At 37.2% G+C, this 21,205-nt stretch overlaps 1 protein-coding gene across 1 annotated transcript in view; it reads left to right on the plus strand.

Moving 5' to 3' along the window:
* Pard3b (par-3 family cell polarity regulator beta) overlaps positions 1–21,205 on the plus strand; it is a 948,779-nt gene that overhangs the window by 446,154 nt on the left and 481,420 nt on the right. Inside the window, 1 exon segment of the mRNA XM_051190339.1 lies at positions 21,084–21,172. Within this exon segment, the coding sequence (XP_051046296.1) occupies positions 21,084–21,172 (89 nt within the window).

The raw sequence follows: 21,205 nt of genomic DNA on the forward strand, positions 1-21,205 counted from the left end.
AATATTCTTTTTATTATACAGATGAGCCAAAGGTCTACTTTTATTTCCTTATAAATCCAAGCCTCCTACCACCCCATCATAATATTTAATCCATTATAACTCACATAATTATTCTACCAAGGTAGAAATTCCAAGTAAATATGATTTCATTAATTTACAATTATATTGCTTTTCTGAAGTCTACAATTTTTAATTAAAGAAATGAGTATGGAGATTGTAAAACATACCTGCAACCCTTCTGCCTGGGATCTAGATTGGCATTAGAGATTCATGTCTAACAATGACATGCATTCAACCTGTGTCACTGCTGAGACTAAATAAGGAAAGGTAACACATGGCTCCACCTGATACACTAAGGCACTTACTCTGTGGAAAGCCAATTCTAAGAGGCCTAATAGTCTGAATTCACTAAGTCTGAAAGGCCATGTAAATAGTTAGACTACAGGGGAGCAGACCTCCCATCATGCATAGCTGCTAGCCATAGTGAAGCTTCTTCAATGCAGGGACTCCTGGAGCCTTGGCAACTGCCTGGGCCTGCAGCTGACCACACCCTCACCAGAGAGCCCAAGGACAGTTGCCCACTTAGCCTTTTAGAAATTACCAATTCTCCCATAACTAGAAGATCACAGGTAGTTGCTTTGGTGTAGATTTAAGATTTCTAAGGTTTTCTAAATCTGATTTTACCAACTAAGAAATCCACAATTTGCCAGTAAATTCAGCTCGGTGAGCTGAGGGACTATGCAAGGTCTAACTCGGCCTTTTAACCACCATAGGTATATTTTTAACTACTATAACCATGGCTTTTGTACCTCCTTAAAACTCTAGGAATTTTAAGAGTAAACCTACTTTCTGCCTCCCTGCCTCCTAATCAGTGCTAATCTGTTGTGTGCCACCTTTCCTGGGGAGACATGGAAAAGCATCTACTCACCCCATATAGGACTGAAGTACAGATAATACCAAAGTCCAGCTTAGTGAACCAGTGAATTTTAGTGGCATTGCTTACAGAATATGGGGGAGGGGTTTCCTAGAGAAGCAGAAAGGACTCAAAGACAACCATATCACCAAAGCCAACCACAGCCCACATGACTGCTCACAGAACCCAGAAAACACTTTGGAAGATGTCCTTTGTTGGTAGCTCTGCTTGCCTGAGCCTTTTCCAGGCTGTGTGGCTGGTCCATTTCTTCTAGGACATTTGGCGGGTCATCTTCTAGGCTGCTTGGCTGATCTCTGCTTTTTTCCAGGAAGTTTGGTCTGAGCCTCTTCTAAGCAGCTGAACCCTCAGCAGTCTTTTCTGTTTATATACTACAGAGAAGGGAGCACCCTAGCAAATCTGGTCAGTTTCAGGGATTTTCTGAAACTATTTTAGTTGTTTATCAATGCTTTGTATTGTTTCTTTTATTTTCAATATCTTAATGGATATATAGTGATTCAAATTAGCTTTTATTTTTATATCCTGACTAATATGGCTAAATATATTTTCATATATTTATTGGCTATAGAAGTGCTCATCTGGATCTCTTGCCCATATTTCTGGTTGATTTGTTCTAGCTACTTCCTCTTTCATCAAGGTTTGGATGTTCTCTGTCTCCTTTTCACAAATTCCTGAGTTGCAGAAATCTATTTGTCCTTGCTTTATTAGTTTTTTACTTTCTATGCTATATCTTTTGATAAGTAGTCTTTATTGATGTAGTCCAAATTACCAGTCTTTTACATATGGGTAGCGCTTTTATATCTTATTTAATATCATTTCTATGCCCAAATTATGACCATCCACTAGTTATTTTTGGGATGTTGTCTTATCTTCTTTTTTTCTTACACCTACTTAAATATATGATCTACCCCTAAGTTTTTCTGTGACACACAATGAGGATTCAATGTCATTTATTCATCTACCCATTCCCTTTTATTTCTTTAAAAAGAAAGTAGCTTTATTTATAAAGTTCCTTTGTGGTCTTGAAGCCTGATCCTCTCTCCCCTCCTCCTCTTTTTCTTACAACAATGGTTAAGACCTAATGTATCATGTTAGAGACAAGTGTTGAAGCAGATATTCCTGTAATTTCCCCTTCTATACAGAATGCACTAGGGGTTTTGCCATTAAATAATGTTAGTGCTAAATGATCTCATAGATCCATTTCTTTTGGTGTGTTGAAGATGGTTCCTTCTCTTTTTAATCAGAAATCATGTTACATTTTTATCAAATGCCTTTTTGTCTGGCCATTTCTTTGTTGTTCTAACAAAGTGAAGTTCAGTGATGGATGTCCTAATGCCAAATCAGGCTTGAATTCCAGACGTATGGCTGTTTGATTAAGATGTATTATCCCATGTGAATATTTCTAGATTTAATTTACTAATACTCTACTTTTTGTGTATGTGTTCATGAGGGCTTTGTGTTCATGTGGCTCTGATTTTCTTTCTGAGATAATGCCTGTATATAGCCTTGGTGTCATGCCAATGCTAGTCTCATAAAAGGAGTTGGACTATTTTCTCCATATCTGAAATAACTTTTGTAGCCTTACTTTAATCGGTTTCTCAAATGTTTAAGGTATAGTAATCTGGGCCAAGTACTTTTTTCGTGGCAAGATTTATAATTATAAATTCAATTTCTTTGTTTAATACAGAACACATTAAGTGCCTCCAGTTTTATTGGGCCATTATTGGTAATTACTGTCATTCAAGAGATTGAGCCATTTCATCTAGGTAGTCGAATATACTCTTGGCTTATATAATATTTCTCCTTTACTATCTGTGGGATTTCTACTGATGTTTGCTTCTATTATATCTGAAACTGAAATTTACAGCTTTTCTCTTGTTTCTTAGATTGTGCAGTTCAGAAAATAAGTTTTTATTTCATTTTGTTCTCTAGTGTGTATCCATTTTTTACCACTTTGATTTCTAGTTTTATTTATACATCTTTTGCTTGCTTTTAACATTTTGTTCAAGTTGTAGTTTAGATATTTCAGTTAGAAGAGTTTAGTTTACAGTAAATATCCTCAGACAAATACATTTCAGACATTTGCATGAATAGAAAATTTATTACTGGAGTTCTAAGAAAAATTCAAATCATCAATTAGATATGTAATTGTAGGGTGAATTAAATCAATAATTAAAATATCCCCATTGATGAAAAACCAATAGACTTATAAAATAGCATTTTCTGATTTTCAGAGAACTCACATCCCCATCAGCATGAAAATAGTCTTCTAAGGGGCTGGGAAGATGGCTCAGAGAGTAAAGCCCTGGCTGTGCCAGTTTGACAGCCTGAGTCCAAATCCCCAGAACCCACATAAAGCCAGTTTTGGTAGCATGCCTTATCCTGGTGCTCCTACAGTAAGTCAAAAGGTAGAGGCAGGTGTGTCTCCAGAAGCTTGAGGGCCAGCAGGCCTAGTACATGGAATGGTGAGCAAAAAATAAATCTTTCAGGAGGTGGGAGGTAGAGACAAATGCCCAGATCCTCTGACCTCCATAAACAACAAGCACACTGTGGAACATATATACACATTCCTGTACACACACCTGAACACATGAACACACTCACACACACACACACATATCATAGACAAACATCCATCACACCCCAACAGACACATGTCACACACATACACTGGCATACAAAAGGTATCAAGTAAAGGAAAGGGCAGCAAAAAAGAAATAAGACCCTAAAAGTGATCATTCTAAACTCTGTAATACCCAACAAGATATGGCTGGCCTGAAGAAAGTACTCGGTGAGCTAATATCATCATAGGAGTCAATAACAGGATTTCAACATGGTGATGCCTTCTATTTCATTAGTTTATTTTTATACGTGTCTTTCCCCTAGTTTTATGTTTACCCTTTAATTTCAAATTCTTTCAATCTTTCAGCTTTAAAACTTTGCCTGGTTATTGAAGTTTTAAACATATGCAAAAGTAGATTAGCAAAAGAACCATCCAGGCACTGAGGAGCAAGCTCCTGCCCTGAACAGGGCATTGCTCAACCTAGTCTCCCTCATTTTAATTTGCATTAATATAGAAAACCCCTTCTTCCCATCATGACATTTACATGTAAATCCCTCAGTGTCTGCCTGGAGAATAGGAATTCAAGCAGAATCATCACAAGCCGCACAATTAATCATCAGATTTTAAATACCAACTGAGGCCCTCCCCATCACAACTTATTCAAACTCTTTTCAAAGTTTGTTTTCAGTCACATCTAACCTGTTTGGTTGCCTATTCTATCTCTTAGTATTTTTTATTTATAATTCCCTTCTCTCAAGTTGTCTTTCTTAATTTAAGTTTGGGGGAAAACAGCCCATTTTCCCCTACAGTGATGTCCCCTCTGGCTTTATAGGAAGACAGTCTGTAGTCATTAGCTCCCTTCTTCCTTTCCTGAATTTTCTGTAGTAGATCTAGCACTGGGTATTGGATTTGGGATTCTTTCTTTGGACCTGAATTTTTTTTTTTTTTGGTGGGGGTGTGAGCATGGGGGGAGGGCTTCTTTGATTCACATCTTAGAGGTCCTTGTACCTTAATACTTAGCTGGCTTCAGTTGAGACCCTTTCTTTTAAAACCTTCATTTTTTCCCCTCCCCTCCCCACACTCCGTGATGTTTACATCATCCGCTACTCTCTCCATTTAAATGTTACAATTCATCTTTTCACACTTCTTTTCATATAGTCTGAAGTCTTTCTAAATTGCCATCTTCCTCTTTCATATATGAGTTATTTAGATATCATTCTTTAAATATATTTATTTTCCAGTGTTTGTGTAGATTACTCTTAGGCTTGATATCTATTTTCATTTAAATGTGCACACTATGGTCACAGAATGTGTATAATCTCAGTGTTTATTTATCATGTTTTATTTCCTAGTCTATGATCACATTTCCATACATTTTCCGTTCTTCATTTGTTCCTTATATATTTTTGATTACACAGAAAAATATAAATGCTAGTTCCTATATCCTTTCTTTAAAAATGTCTCTGTTGTTCTGTTCAAATTCCCTTTGTTTTTTACATAACAAAAGCTACCTATTATTGAGAAATGTGGGTTAAAATCTCCATATGATGGTAGATTTGCTGATCTCCTCCAGATCATATCCTCTCTCCCCCAGCTTTCTCCCCAGGATGTGTTGTTAGGCACAGAGGGCTGTAATTTTATCTTTCTCTAGACTATGCATTTATCATGTAATTGATAGCCATTTAGTTCACTAATAATATTTTCTTTGTTATTTTATCTGATAGTAATGTAATCATACAATCTTTCTTTCTTTCCTTCTTTCTTTCCTTTATGTCACTGGTCTATTCTGTAACCCTATGACTTTAAGCCTCTAACTATTGTCACGATTTTATGAAAAATCTCCATCACTCTTCCATTATAAAAGAAATCACTTTGTCTCTTGGAAAAGGTTATTGCTGGGTTTTACTTTTTTTAGTCTAAGAAACTCTGTCTTTAATTCTTTCATTTTAAACAATGGAAAACTCTGTGGAATGTTTCTTTTCTAAAAAAAGAATATGCTCTTATTCAAACAAGATTCATTTAAACACAAGTTAAGTAGAATTATTTTTAGATAAAAGGAGCTTTTGCCATCACAAAGCATCATTATATACTACATTATAAATTACCCATGGTGTTATTGTATTATGTGTTATTCACTATGTTGTTTTGGTAGTCTTGGGATCAAATCCAGGCCCTTGTATATGCTGGGCAAATACTCTACCAAGAGCCACATGAGCACAGCTCCATGTTTATTATTTTAAATAAAAGTATACATTTATCTTTCATTTTGTCCTCTTGACAGTTGTGTACTTTAAACTCCAACTGCTGGCTTTCAGATCCTTTGTACATTTTCCTTACCACTGTCATCATTTAAAATGTTTCATATTTTCCTATTAAATTATTGATCCTTAAACCTGTAATGCTGTCTTTATATTTAGCATACATTTACACATGCATTTGAATTATATTGCAAAGTGTTGCATTTTCCATGTTCATTCTAGGAATAAAATATAACTGGACATTTCTACTAAGATCTCATATAAGTTACTTCTTTGAAATGGTGTAAATTATTGTCATTTGAGTACATTGTATGAGATGATATTTTATAAAGTAAGCTTTAAAACATGGTCAGAAATGTTTACTGCAGAAAAAAAGAAAGAAAATAAAACAAGTGCTGAGAAACTGTGAAAAGTCCATCTTTGTGCTTTCCAGAACCTGTGGGGCTGCTGCTGTTGACACGCAGCATATTGCTGTTTTAGTCACCCGGCTTTATTACGCTCTGAGCAGATTACTATCCCTCAGCGTAGATTCAGGCCCTTCATGTGATGGAGAGCTGGCATAATTAATTATGGCATTTCTAATCTCACTTAATTTGCTGTTTTAGTGACGACTTCAATATGCCCTACTGTTTTTCCCCCTAGGTGACAGTAAATATTACAGAAATAATGCACTTCAGAAAATAGGTATTGAAGTATAGCTCTTAGGAAAGCTCTATAGTACAGGTATATACACATGGAGGAACACTCCTTGTGAGAGCTTGTGGGGCCTCTCTGATGTCTGTGGTTGAGAGGATCACATTGGGTTATGAAGAATATTTCTCTTTTAAAGTAATTTACCTTTCACTATTTTGTGCATTGTTCTGGGTGAAATTGAGGATGGGGCCTTCTAAAATATGAAGAAAAAAATATCAGTCTGCCTATAGTAGATAGTTTGGTGAACTTACATAAAAGAGTAGAAAAGATTTAGGAGCTGCCTATCATTCCTGGATGAATGAGGTATAACTCCCAGGGAGTTTTATACTCTCAAGTGACTTTTGCGCCTTTTCTATACATCCAGGACCAGTAAGAACTAGGGGATGGATTGCATTGTGCAATTTAGGGAATGCAGCAATTCAAAACCACATGCTAAAGCTACTAAGCCATCCCTTCTGGCACATTGCAGAGCTCGGTGTTGCAAATACAGCAGATAATTGAAATTTAGATCTTAGATATGGGCATTGTTGGCAGCCCTCCTCCAGCTTCACTGCCTACAATCTTACAAGGGAATTTTATGGTTCATATTAATACAATTGCTGTCAAAATTAATTAAGCATTTTAATTTTTCCTTTTTCTCGTGTTTTTAAAACTCTCCTCTGATGAGGAAATTATTAATAATAAAAACAAAAGGAAATGTCTAGGCATAAAAGTACATCAAAACTGAAGTTGGAAAATAGTCCATGTTTTGGGAAATAGATCTGAGTTCCCTTTTTGTTTCTGTAATTTCAGAAAAAAAATTGTTAACTTGTTCTGCTAATTAAAACTGTCACCCTTCTTTGTCCATCCTGTAACATGTAATGTCTAAATTAGCGGTTTCATTTCTTCTTCTATATCAGTGGTCCTTAAGCTGAAGGGCCGTGAACTTGACTTTTTACAGTGCTTCTAGCCCCTTAGCTATTTTTTTTAAAGTCATCAAGCACGCCATTTGATCTTTAAATTTTTTGTTGTTGTTGTTCTTGTTCTCTTCAGGATTATAGACAAAAATAGTACAAACTTTACTAGACCTTTACATGTCATAAAACCTACTTTTATGAGTAGATTCAGTAATGAAGAAAATTCAGTTAGGAATATGTTTTAAGGTATCACCTTATCTAAAAGTAGAGAAAAAGTGAAAGGCTTTGAAGGAAGGTGATTTTTACAGGATGAGTATTTTCTTCAATAGTGTTTGTAGTAGACCTTTCAAAGGCCACATCCCCCCAATAGCATCAATCAGAAAACAACCCACTCAGGTTTGCAGCAACACCAGTTACCAGGGCAGAAAGGAGCAGAACTCCATTATCATTCCATATGGATGTCATATACTGACTAGAATTCATACTTAGAAACTTCTGAAAATACAACTTCAAATACAACAGCAGAAAATAGAGGAGACTACAGGGTTAAGCTAATTATTCCAGTTCACAGCAGTTCTAAAGTTAGAGCTATTTTTATGCAAAGGCATTCATATGAATGTGACTCAGAGCCTGCCACTGGGTCCTGAAGAGTTCCAACTGTAAACAAAATGACAACTGAGTTTGAACCATCACAAGCATATGCCTTGGGCTGATCACCAATCTTTACATTAGGACCTGATCACTGAGAAGTTATCACTGATACCCTATTGGAGGCTGAACATAATGGCAGAAGCACACTCATTGATACTTTTGACAATTGTACAATAAGTGCCTTTTGATGGAAAAATTAAAATGTGACAGGTTCAAGCTTAAATGATGAAATCAGTTAATTAAGGTAAGACACAAAGTCTAGATGCATGGGTACAATGAGGATTGAATTATTCAGGTGAATACAAAGAAAATAAATAGTTTGGTATATTGCTTTGTAAAATAGTGAGTGAAATGTGATAAGCTGGTTTTGGAAAATAACTGAATTGCTTTGAATAATAATGGGAAAAACAATTTTGCTAATGGTCTAATTTTATATCATTGGGGCCATGATTGTAAACATGCAGAGAACGGGGCAGAGCATGGAATGTAGGGGTACAGTAGTTTTTAGGCTGGTCTAGCCTGGAAGGTGCGGGGTCCAATCCAGGACACTGGGGGAAAAAAGCACAAGAAGAATGACATATGCTAATTAAATTCAACCATCAAAATTTCCTATCTTTAATCAAAAATTCTGGAAACAAGTAGAATAAACTCACATCATATCAATAAAAAGTTTATTGACTTATACTTTTTATTGTAGGTTTTTGTCTGTTTTCTCAGTCTCAACCTTTTATGTCAATCAGACTTCCTTGTATCACTGCTAACATCATAAAGCAAATCACTCCAAATAGTGCAAAACCTAAACCATATTTAATCTCAGTGCTGAGCACATGTGCCTAGACACAAGCATGCATCACAATGCTGCTGTGGTGGTATGCACTTGGAATCTCAGTTTGGAGAGGTAGAGGGAGGTGGACCCCTAGGTTTGCTGTCCAGCAGCCTACTACTAACTTATTTGGTGAATTTCTGGCCAGCATGAGACGATGTCTCAAATAAACAAGCAAACAAAGACAGCACCAACAACCAAGGTGGATAGAATCTGAGGATTAGCAGCTGAAGTTGTCCTCTGAGGTGTACACACACACACACACACACACACACACACACACATGCAAAGGTGTACACACACCTGCACATGCATGAACCTGCAGACATTTACATCTGTGTACACATACATCTGCACACAAACGAAACTGAGTATGCCTCTTTATTATTATATAAATCATTTGATTAATTCATCAGAAGAAAGTCACCAAGAAAAGAACAATCCCTTCAATTATAGAAGCTGACAAGTCTTTCATCTTGGTACCATTCCCTCTGCTGTGAAATGCTGAAAGGTCCATCCACTGAGCTTGCCCTTAGAAGTCATGAACTCACTTGTGGTATTCTGTATAGCCATATCACCAAAGTGAGCTCAGCTACAATAGGAGTAATGCAAGGGAAAGAGAGGAGTTTATATGCTTTAAAATCCCTTATCTGCCAGGAGCAAGCACTTCTTTGTGCAACTTTGATGGCTCTGTAAAACTGTGACGTCACTACACAGATTAGATATGGCCATGACAGGGACATGGTGGCTATGGCAGAAACCTTAACCCAACTGGAGTAAACTGAAATCTATTTCATTCAGAGCAAAGGAAATGTGGGTTAGAATACTTTCATTATTATTATTATTATTATTATTATTATTATTATTATTGGAGGACTTATTTTGTTGTGTCATGAGGCATTGTATAAGTTATCTCTTGCGGATTTGAAAATTATTATTTTCACAATTTTAAATCGTTCCTTGTTATTGTTCTTACTATTCATTAAGATAATACTTTAAGAAATAGTCAAGTACTTAGAACTATAGTGAACTGACATTTAACCAAGTGACTACTTATACTTTCTCATTGGATATGAAAAAGCATGTTTCTCTGATAGGACTATGAGAGCAGTTTGGTGACACAATCAGATGTCAGGTTGTGTGGTTGGTTTGTTTACTCATTCATTCAATAAAACTTAAATGAGAGTTTCACTGGGACTAGAGAAATGATTTGGAAGAGTATGTCCTGCTCTTGCAGAGAAGCTGACTTCAGTTTCCAGTACACATGTCAGACAGTGACAGCTATCTGTATTTCCCCCACCTGGGGATCTCATACTTCTGGCCTCAGAGGTTACCGATGCTCATGTGAAGGCATAAACACTCACACACAAAATATTTTTAAAAGATGAATATGAACTATGAACTAAGCTTATGGAACTCAGATAACCCAAGGTGTTTTCAGAAGGCTTCCTCTTGTCATAAATCACAAGCTGGAAGACACACTGATGTTTAGGAAGATCTGTTGAATGCTGGCACTATCTTAATGACTTTGGGGAGGGAAGCCCAGAGAGAGATTCATTTGGGGGTGTTCTACACCAAGTAGAATATCCTAATTTCATTTCACTAGCCACTTTACATTTCTTAAGTTTCTTAACCTACAGAATCGCCTGCTAATAATGTCCACTTAGAAAATCTAGATGAGGATGTGGATTCATCTAGAAATGACATTTAAATTAAATCGTCATTGTCTGATAGAAACAATTAAAAAAACATGAATTAAGGAATCTAATTACAGTATGCTTTCACTACATATTTCTAGAATTGGCTGAGCCTGGGTTTAGGGAAAGATGTAAGCATTAGAGGCCAAGGTTTCATTCTTTAAACAAAGTAGCCAGTAACTGGAGTAGTGCAGAACAGGTAACCGCATGAATTTACATTTGAAGTTTAGTGTATACTGAATATAAACCTGAGGGCAAGAACATAGAGCACTTTATGATTTACCTTCACACAATGTGACTTACACTGGGAGGTGCCTAGGTATGAGTTGTGGATCCAGTAAGCTGTGGCCCTGGCTGACAAATTTTGAAGGGATATTTGTACTGTGCCTCTCTCCTGCTGGCAATTCTGACAAGTAGATGAGCAGCCATGTCAGTGGAATTCCCTGATCACATCCACTCAGGCCATTTGTTTGTCACATCTACTGCTCACCCTGCTTGGATATCATTTCCATATTACAGTCACTCTGCTAGGCAGTGTAAAATATATATTATAATTTCAGTTCCACCAATTTCTTATGATTCTTCCCAAAATATGCAATTAAACTAGCATTTAAGTGGTCCCTGCTCAGTTTGTGGGATCATAATACAGATGTATATGTTGGGAAAGCCCTGTAATTGTGTGCAGCACCCTATCTGTGCAGACATGTATCTTTTGTGCAAGAGGAATCACTAATGTGGTGTGTCCTGTTAGTGGCTTCTGACATGGCTTATCTTTGGTGTTTCTGAAATAGAGAGCTCCTAGAGAAGAAGGTCTTGAGGTCTAGTTTTAAGATCTCTGAGGAAGTAGGAGTAACTGGCATGATGTGAGATAGCACCACAAGCTGAAAACTGATGAAAGGAAATTCCAATTGGGCTTCACTGCAGCAGTGGGGTTTGGCACTGGGGCCACCTCCAGCCAATCATTCCCACAGTCTCTCCAAAGCCCCTGTCAGTGTCTGGATCAGGAGGCTGCAGTGCAGTGAGTTTTTTTTTCCCAGTTGGCAGGACCCTGTTGAACCAAGCAGCTGTGGGACTTAGGTGGTTTTAAATATTACTTTAACAACATTTTATAAATAATGAAAGTCATTTTAAATTACACTATAGTAAATAAAATATAAGAGCATATATAAAGAAACAACTACCCAGGTACAAATCAGTGCGTTCTCTTTTACTTCAGTTATTTCAATCCATAAATAAAGACCAGCCTTCAACTGTACTTTAAATACTCTTGCCAGCGATGCCTCTGGCAATAGTGCCAGCTAGCTTGAAGCTTCGAAAGCAAAGACAGTGACATCTTCCTCTCCCATTCTCCCTGTAGAGTCTCGTGCAAAATTCTGCACACTGAGGTTTGCTTAGTACTATGCACATCATAAATATTTTCTCCTATTGAAAGTTACCTGAGAGTCTTTAAGGAAAAAAAATTCCACCAAGCCAATGCACCTCTCAAGTGCAATGACTATTCACTGCACTTCAGGTTCCTGCCAAGTGGCAGCTTCATAAAGACAAATGTGACACCTTCCATATCTCAATGATCTCAGAATGAGATGAGGCAGACTTGTGAACATAGTAGTGCCTTTCCCATGTCAGTGTCATATAGTGCTTTCTTGGGGCTGGGCTAGGGTGAGGCGTTGGCCCTTAATGACGGAGATGTGGACTGTGCAGAGTGTTCAGTGGCCCAAACAAGGGGAGCTGTGGAAGTATGGAAGGGCATTTGCCAAGTAAGCCAGAGTAATCTATGGGACAGCTGTATCTACATATGAGTGTAGACTCCATGGCATCACCATTCTAAACTCTAAATTCAACAGATGAAGCCACTGCTTTCTGTGAGCTGATATTTCAGTTCTGTATAACTGACTGAACTGTGAGATCTTCTCAGTGGGTCAGTGCAGTCCCCTCAATGGAAAGAATTAATATAGTTTGACTCATGGTAGAGCACCTGGTACCAATAAAGTAGCCCACATGTCTATTTAGATGCAAATGCATGTTGATTTCTTCATGGGACCCCTGGTCTTTTTACAACTACTTTTAAAGGATGGCTCTCCCAACTCTCCACTGGATTTTTATGTTTGCTTTAGGTGAGAAAAAGAAAATGTTTCTCTGCCTGCTAGAGTTCTTCAGCAGGTCAGAGATCTGCACATCACCTCAAGCTGTGGTCACATGATGTAGGATCCCAACAGAGTTGAGGCTGGCCCACCCACTTCTTCCCTCCATGCAGCTTCTGTATCTTTCCTGCTGGCCCTCATTCAGGAGATGCCATTCCGGAGATTGCTTCAAGAATATATTAGGTTGTCTAAGAAAATCCTTCTCAATTTTTTTTTTTTTTTTGTTTTTCAGTAGATCTTATAAAATGGTGAACTCATCTTTGAAACCAGGAACTTCCAATAGAGGCGGCAAGAAGTGAAATACAAGAATGACAAATTGAATGGCAAAATGACTGTGTAGACAGACACATGGGGTCATGGGAAAGGAACAAGTACAAGAGGCAAGAGAGGGGATCTCTGAGCTTCATGAAAAGAAGTTACAATGCTTACAGAATATAAGCACCAGGAATGTACTTCGAATATCCTAATTCATGAACTGTGATGGTGTATGAATTTAATTATATATAAAATAATAACAATAATTTGATTATTGATTCAATAATTGAATCAATAACTTGATTCCATAAATTTGAGAATTTGGAAAAATGTATAATAGGCATACAAATCTGCATAATGTTACTGCTTTTTCTGCTTCTCCTACTCCTCCTTATCCTCCTCCTCTTCTTCCTCCTCCTCCTGATATTTTTCTTTTCTTTGGGTGCTGAAACAAGTATAGAGCATATCTATACATCAAAAGCTGGAGCAATGCATTTTCATGGTGCAGGCTATCATCAGGAGGCCAGCAGAGAAGTCAGTCTGTGGCTGTGTGAATGAAGAATGCACAAATGCAAAGTTCTTTAGTGATGCATCCTTTTAGCTTGGGCAGATCCAAGCAACCCTTGAATTTATATAGCTTTGCCCCAATGTAAAAGCACATTTAGTAGAGCCAGATTTGATTGAAATATATTACACTCAGCAAAATGAATGTGATTAGGTTACAGTTTTGTTTGTTTATTTTTTCCACTACTGAATTTCCCTTACTTCTAAAAAGCCTTTTAACACCCACCATCTCTAGGAGACATTGGATAATTACAACTGAGGTGGTAGGATCATCCAGTTTTACATTTTGCCATGCCTGGACTTGAAATATTTGAACACATAGTGAAGTTTAAAGGACAGATCAAGTGAAAGAGAAGCTGATGCTTACCCCTCCTTTGCTCATGTATTTTATGGTGGCAGCAGGTATGTGTGTGTGTGTGTGTGTGTGTGTGTGTGTGTGTGTGCTCCAGCATGCATGTGTGTGTGCACATACTTCCACAGGACTACAGGTGTGTTCTGAAGCAGACCCTGTGGAAATGGCTATGCTGTTCAGCAATAAACATTATCTTGTCTCATCTGAGCATTTTCATAATTTAATGATCTGGAAAAACTGGTAGAAATTTTGCTGAAACCAGATGGAAGAAAAGAACCCAATTATGAATTGAAATGATGAACCGAAAGCATGTCTGTCTTTGTCTTACATTTAAATATATATGTTGTTTTCTCCTTCTGTGTTTGGCACTTATGGAAATGCTATTTGACTATGGGAAAGAAATCAAGCCCTAAAGGAGGTTAAAGAATTGCCTTGCTGAGCTTCTGACATCTAGGACTCTGAAGATGCAAAGCAGTTAGTACTTGAGTATCTGAGTGAGTGTTACATTGCCATGGGCATGGGTTTCCATGGAAAGACTGACAGAGTAGATGAGATGCTGATTTTGAAACTTTTTAACTTTTGATACCCAAGCCAGGTAGTGTAGTCTCCTCAGATCTTCCAAAATACAATTCAGCTCTCTTCCCATCCTTACTGTTAGCTCACAACAGTGTTTTGATAAATGATATTTATTTAGGACACCTTATAAATCTTTGCCTAGGTAAATAACAGAAACCAAACATAGATAAACTAACCTCATCAGGTAAAAATATGTAAATAACATGCATATCTGAGGATTTTTGCTTTTTAAATTTTATTTGTCTGCTCAAAAGTAATTTAGATTTCTGGGAAATATTAATTAATAAACTCTAACTCTACTTATTATTAGTAGTGAGAGAAAAGAAAAAAGCCATCAAAAGAATAAAAAAAATAGAAAAGGAGGGAATCATGATAATGTCAGAGAGTTTTAGTTTTCATTCAACTATTTTTGTTCTTAAAATTACATAGACATGATTATGTTAAGAGAACAAAGAAGCATAGCCCCAGGAAGGGAGAGTTTGCAACTCCAGAAAACATTAACACTTATTTAAATGACGTGTGTGTGTGTGTGTGTGTGTGTGTGTGTGTGTGTGTGTGTGTGTGTTTGCTCAGCTGAGGCTTGCTTGCTTTGCTATATCACACAGCTGTGCCTTGTACAGCAAAGACATTTTATACTTAGAATGAATCAAATCAATCTCTCCTTCTTTACAGACAAGGAAATGGGTGTGGGGTGGGGTTCTGTCAGCTCCTTAGCCACATCAGCCATTGCCCTTGGGTTGGAACTCTGCTTCTGCTGCGACCAGAGCAGCATCCCACTACTATACTGGTTTTCCTGGTGTGGTGACTAGTCTGCATTGTCAACTTGTGTGGATTTAGAATCACCTAGGAGATACATCTCTGGAAACACCTGAAAAATATGATCAGAAGTGTGTCTCCTACGTGATTCAAATCCAATCAATTTGAGAATGCAGGCTAGGTATAGCTAGTATGTTTGCATCCAATTGCAAATCTAAATTTTAGGAGGCAATGGTCTTAATTACTGTTGTGACTTCACCTTGGACAACTCACAATCCTTTTATTTTTGAATGTGTTCATATATAGAGCAAAAATTAAAATACCAATAAATCTACCCAGGTTTGTAATTAATATACATCTAATTATTTGTGAAATATTTTGAGAATATTTGGAATAACCAAAGTATTCCTAAGACCCAGTACACTTTCTTTTAGTAGCTTTGGAAAGTGGTAAAGTCCATGGTAGTAGCTACAGCTTAGTGGGAGAGCATTTGCCTAGCTAGGTTATATTCTTTAATCACTCACCATTATAATCATAAGAGCCTGCGATGGAGATTCAAGAATCCTGAAACACAGTTTTGTCATTACTATAACAAGTAAGAGGGTAGAGTCATTTGACTGTTTTGGGGTCAGTTTCCATAAGTATAAACTTTCTAGTCACTGACTATAGGTGCCTAGAGTAGACCAGCCCCACTCTTTCCTGGGCTAGTCACTATTGTTAATGGGTTTGGATGTAGAAGTTAGACCCACACTACCATTGCCATGCAGTGTTCTAAAGCTCCTTTGTGTTTTTTATCTTTCCAGAGTGGCAACATCAGAAACTTGTTAACAAGACCTCTCAGGCTCTGCCCATACCAGCTGCCCCAACTCTAGGGCAGAGCCCAGAAATGTGCATTTTCACAAGGCTTTGATGGTTCTCATACCTGTTAGAGTTTACATGTTACAACAAAATAAAGAAGAAAAAAAAACTTATCTTAGCCAACTAATAATTTAGCATTCTAAATGTTTTCTTAATTTCTACACCATAGATATAACATAGAATAGTGTTTGGGTAGGAAATTCCGTGCATGGTGAGTTGCTAAGACTGAAGTATTTAGGGATGGTTTTACAAAGCCAACAGAGACTTCCCACTGCAAGGCACTGCCTGCAGCATGAAGAACATGTATTAGGTAGAGTTTGGGGAACAGTTCCTGACTACTGAAATGCATGTTAATTCCAAATGTGTGCATAGCAAATGCAGTTTGTTTTTACTTTAGCAAGATATTTTTGTTCTAAAAAGTAAAAACAAATATTCTGAAATTATGCCCAGAATTTTAATCTTAAAATTTACATTATGTTTATGTATGAGCACCAGGCACGTAGCCTCCCGTTCAAATCTTTTCTGGATAAACGTTGCTCTTACTCTCATTCTAAAATTCATATGCGTTTTCAAAAGAAACTTGGAGCTGGCTTCTCAGAATGCAAATCTTTTCTTAAAATGCACTGGAGGTTTTGAAACATAATTCAATTGTAGTTCAAATTTTATGGGCAAATGGTCAAAAATATGGGGTGGAGGGGCAACAAGCCTATGTATCCTACACCTGTAAGCCACAGAGAAGTGTCTATTGACAAACAAATCTGCTATAGCTCTCATCTTAGAAATGAGAAAACAAACTATAAAACTATTTAGCAGTTATAGCCAACCAGGGAACACAGTGAGATTTTGGGTAGCCTTTTCTTCCAACTTTCTTTCCCCCCTCACCAGGAGTGAGATGCATTTCTTAGTGGCACTACTCCATAGTGAATACTGTACTCTCTCCTACGTGGAATCAGGGACTTGCACAAACTGTGAACTACAGAGCAGTAGCCCGGTGCTGACACTGTGGTGACCCCTGAAGAGAGAGTTGCTCTCCAGGTGCCTGGCAGCCTGAGCACTTGCTGTAGTTAGCACCAGTGGTAACGAAATGTAAACACCTTTACTTTCCAGCTGCTGCTAATTGGTTTGGGAATATTTGTGTAAGTGTTGATTTTAAAGCTAAAAATAGTGCAGTGCTGTTTAAATCCAACTCATTCTGGCTGTCATTAATGCTCTCACAATCCTGAAAGTGTTGCTAAAAATGTCCACTCTTTTTAAAATGTAGTAATTAAGCTTGTCTTTTTGCAAGGGCCACATATATGTTGCCTGATGTGATGGAAGCTGTGATGGATAGTCTTAGAGTAGCCAAGCATGGTCGCCTCTTCAACATTGCTGGGAAAGAAAGGGTCGTAACATGGGAAAACAAGACAGGCTTTACAACACCATCCTCTTTACATTCCAGGCAGCTCATCTTGACCCATGAGTTTAATATAGCATTAAAAATAGGAATTACAATCACTTTCTTTTAGAAATTAAATATAGACAATATAGAGCATTGTATTGCTATTTCTAGAGGCAAGTTTCAGGATTTTTAAATCACATAATTAATATTTATCCAAGCTGGAGTTAAGGAATATGGAGGCTGTTTAGCATCCATTATGTCGACCTTTTAGTTAATCAGAGTTATTTTTGCCTCTTCTTCCAAATTTAAAAGTCAAGATTTTACAGATTTTTCTCCAAGTTATTTAAATAAGCTATGAGGGAAAAAAATTCTCATTTTCATTTTTAGATAGGTGTGAGTTCGTGACTCTTCATTTCATCATGTAATGGAGTAAAAGAAAAGCTGGTGTGCTTTAATCATTTTGTGTCAATAATTCTGAAGTTTGAGGGTAAAATGATTTTTTTTAATGTGATAAGATACAGCTGATTTATCCTAAGTTTTCAAGTATTGCAATGCTAGCATTGTCAGAGTCAATTGCATTGGCTTTATGTCTTTGTGGAGTGCCTCTAGCATCTACCTTCCTGCCTCATCCCTAGAGAATACTAAAGGATTCTGATGTTGCAATATACAGAAGTGGTTTTGGCAAGTGACAAACATGGCCTGTTAGCTGAGATGATGTGCTGTAGTTTTTGCCTCTTTCTCTATGGTAGTTGTAGCAAGGCAAAGAGGATTTTGATGCTGTTATCCAAGACATACATGTATAGGTGTGCTTGCAAAGACACCACCATTTGAGCAAAGAGGTGGCTTACAGAATTGATGGGGGGTGAAACTTACTCTCTATGTATGTATGTATGTATGTATGTATGTATGTATGTATGTATGTATCTAGAATATACAAAGAACTAGAAAAACCTGAACCACATGAAAACAAATAACCAACTTAAAATCAGTGTCTAGAACTAAGCAGAGAATTTTCAAAAGATGAGACATAAATGGCTGAGAAAAACTTTAAACCCATCAACAACCTTAGCTAACAAGAAAATGCAAGTTGAAAACACTTTGAGATTTCCTCTTGCCCCAGTCAGAATGGCCACCATTAATAAAAGATGAATGAAATTTTCAGGTTAAATGGATGAAACTAAAAATAACCATCCTGAGGATGATAACCCAGGCCCAGAAATGAACACTGCATGTATTCTCTTATATGTGAATTTTAGCTTTTAAGATTTAGATATGTGTTTTATTTTAATGATCTGTGTGTGGGAATGTGTGTCCACAAGTCCACAAACACATGAGTGTAGAACACATACTGTTTCCCAGGTCTGGAGGTTAGGCAGTTATACCCCATCTCACATGGGTGCTAGGACTTTACCTTGCATCCTCTATAAGAACATCAAGCACTCTTAACTGTTGAGCATGTTTCCAGCATGAAATGTGTTCTCTTTAAGGTGTAGTTGTTGATATGATTACTCTCAAAATGTAGTCATCTCAGAATTTCTCTTGATCAGATTATCACACTACAATTGGCCCTGTATTAATTTCAAATTGTAATTGACATTTCCATATTTATTGTACATTAAGTATAGTGTTTATGTAAATAGAGCCTTTACTTGTCATATAACTAAAGCTAGATAGAAAACTCCTTAATCATCAGTAAATTAATTAGAGCCAGAAAGTATATTCTTTCCCTGTCATAGTTAGGGATCAATAAGAAAATTCCACATGGAAGAAAGAGAAAACAAATGAGATAGAGAACTAAAACTGTATACTGAATACTTTATATTTTTTTGGCATCCTGGTGATTATACACACACACACACACACACACACACACATAAATGTTGGTGGATTGGAGGGATGTATATTGTTAAAATGGTGTTAAGATGTATAGATTAAATGCTTTCTCTATCAAATACTCAGTGGTTGTTGAAAATGACAGACATGCTGCTTCTAAAATTGATGGAGACATGTAAGAGGCCCAGAATATTGAGCCAACATGGAAAACAAAATGAGTCTGGAAGAACCGCACGTCATGATTGCAATGCTTAATGCAAATCTAAGGCAGTCAGAACTGTAAGGTGCAGGCATGAGGATGGTCGTAGTTAAATGAACAGAATTGAAAAACAAGACTAGTGATAATGTGATCCTTCACATCTGGAGATGTTCTTGTCATTCTGCAGCATCAAGGGCATGGGTACCCCAGCTAGAAGATTGTAGTTTCAGGCCTTCAGACATCTGGTTTATAATCTCATCTTAGAACTTCCCTGTTCCTGCTTCTCAGAAACTAGAAGAAATAATGAATATCTTTTAAATCCATAAAGTTCTGGGGGTAGTTTCTTATATAGCTTTTAAAAGACAACATAGTAGACTCTGGATGTCTCTGAGAACCACACACAAGGCTCACTGTTCTACAGACAGAGAAAAAGCTAATGACCTGGGCATAAATATGCTTATCAAATATCTTAACATGAATGATCATCAGACTTCTGTTAAATCCATGTAGGTATTTTTTGTTTGTTTGTTTGTCCAAATTCTGCACTGTTTGTTGTGTTTGAAATTATCAACCCGTTCCCAAGGATAATATGGACATTAAAACTTTCAGATATTTATCTCTTCAAAGATGGTTTACCTTAAAATATTAAGGGTTCTTAAACTTTATAGATTATGCTTCCTTTTATTTATCCATGTGGAGACTAGAAATTGAATTAAGAAGAATATATCTCACAAAAACACATACAACTGTTAGAAATGTTGCTATCCATTTAAAATGAAAGATGCCCTTTTTAAAAAAAAAAAAAAAGAAAGAAATTCAGTTTAGGGAGCTAGAGAGATGGCTTAGAATTTAAAAGCACTTTTTGCTCCCAAAGAGGACCTGGTTTGATTCTGAGCACCCATTCTTGGTGTGTTCACAATCACCCATATCTCTAGTTCCAGGGGATCCAATGACTTCTTTTGACCTCAGTGAGCACCAAACACACATGGTTCACATACAAGCGTGGAAGCAAAACACTCACACAAAAATAAAATTAATAAATCTAATAAATAAATGTTAAAAAAATAATCAGGAGAATTGGGCATGGTCACATTTCATGACTCAAATCCCAGTATTTAGGAGGCAGAAGCAGGTGGATCTCTGAGTTTGAGGCCAGCCTGATCTATAGCAAGAGTTCCAGGATGGCCAGGTAACAAACATTTTTTTCTCCACACATTTAGTTTTGTCCATACATTTGCTCCCCCCCACCCCCTTACATTGCATTATGCTAAGTGCAAGCACATAGATGTCATTAAGACTCAGTTGTCACTACTTAGTAGCACTGGCGACTTCTCTTGAGTTTTTTTTCTTTTCAAACTGGTTAAAAATATAATCCCCGAACCCAAGACTGAGCACCAGAAAGTTGAGCGATGTATTCCCCAGCTTTTAACATACTACCTTGTGCAAAAAACCCCCTGTGAAGCATTTCAGAAACCAAATAGGTGGGGGCAGGGACACACTGAAAGCACAGAGAAGATTAACACCTGTCTCCAGTCTCAAATGAGAGCAGACTGTGTATATCCAGGGGGAAGCTATTTCCTCCCTCAGCAGTCAAGTTTTGTTCCAAGCTTCAGCTCTGTATGTGCAGCGTCTACATTCTTTGGCTTTGCTTCATTCCAGGTTTCCACCCAGAGTCTGGAAAACAGAGAAGTTATGAATGGTGAACACACAGAGCTACTAATGGCGCACAGAACCAAGGACGCACTGAGGTATTTCTTCATGAATGTAGAATGTCCTATTTA

The sequence above is a fragment of the Phodopus roborovskii genome, unplaced genomic scaffold, assembly GCF_943737965.1.
Source record: "Phodopus roborovskii unplaced genomic scaffold, PHOROB, whole genome shotgun sequence".
Taxonomy (NCBI): Eukaryota; Metazoa; Chordata; class Mammalia; order Rodentia; family Cricetidae; genus Phodopus; species Phodopus roborovskii.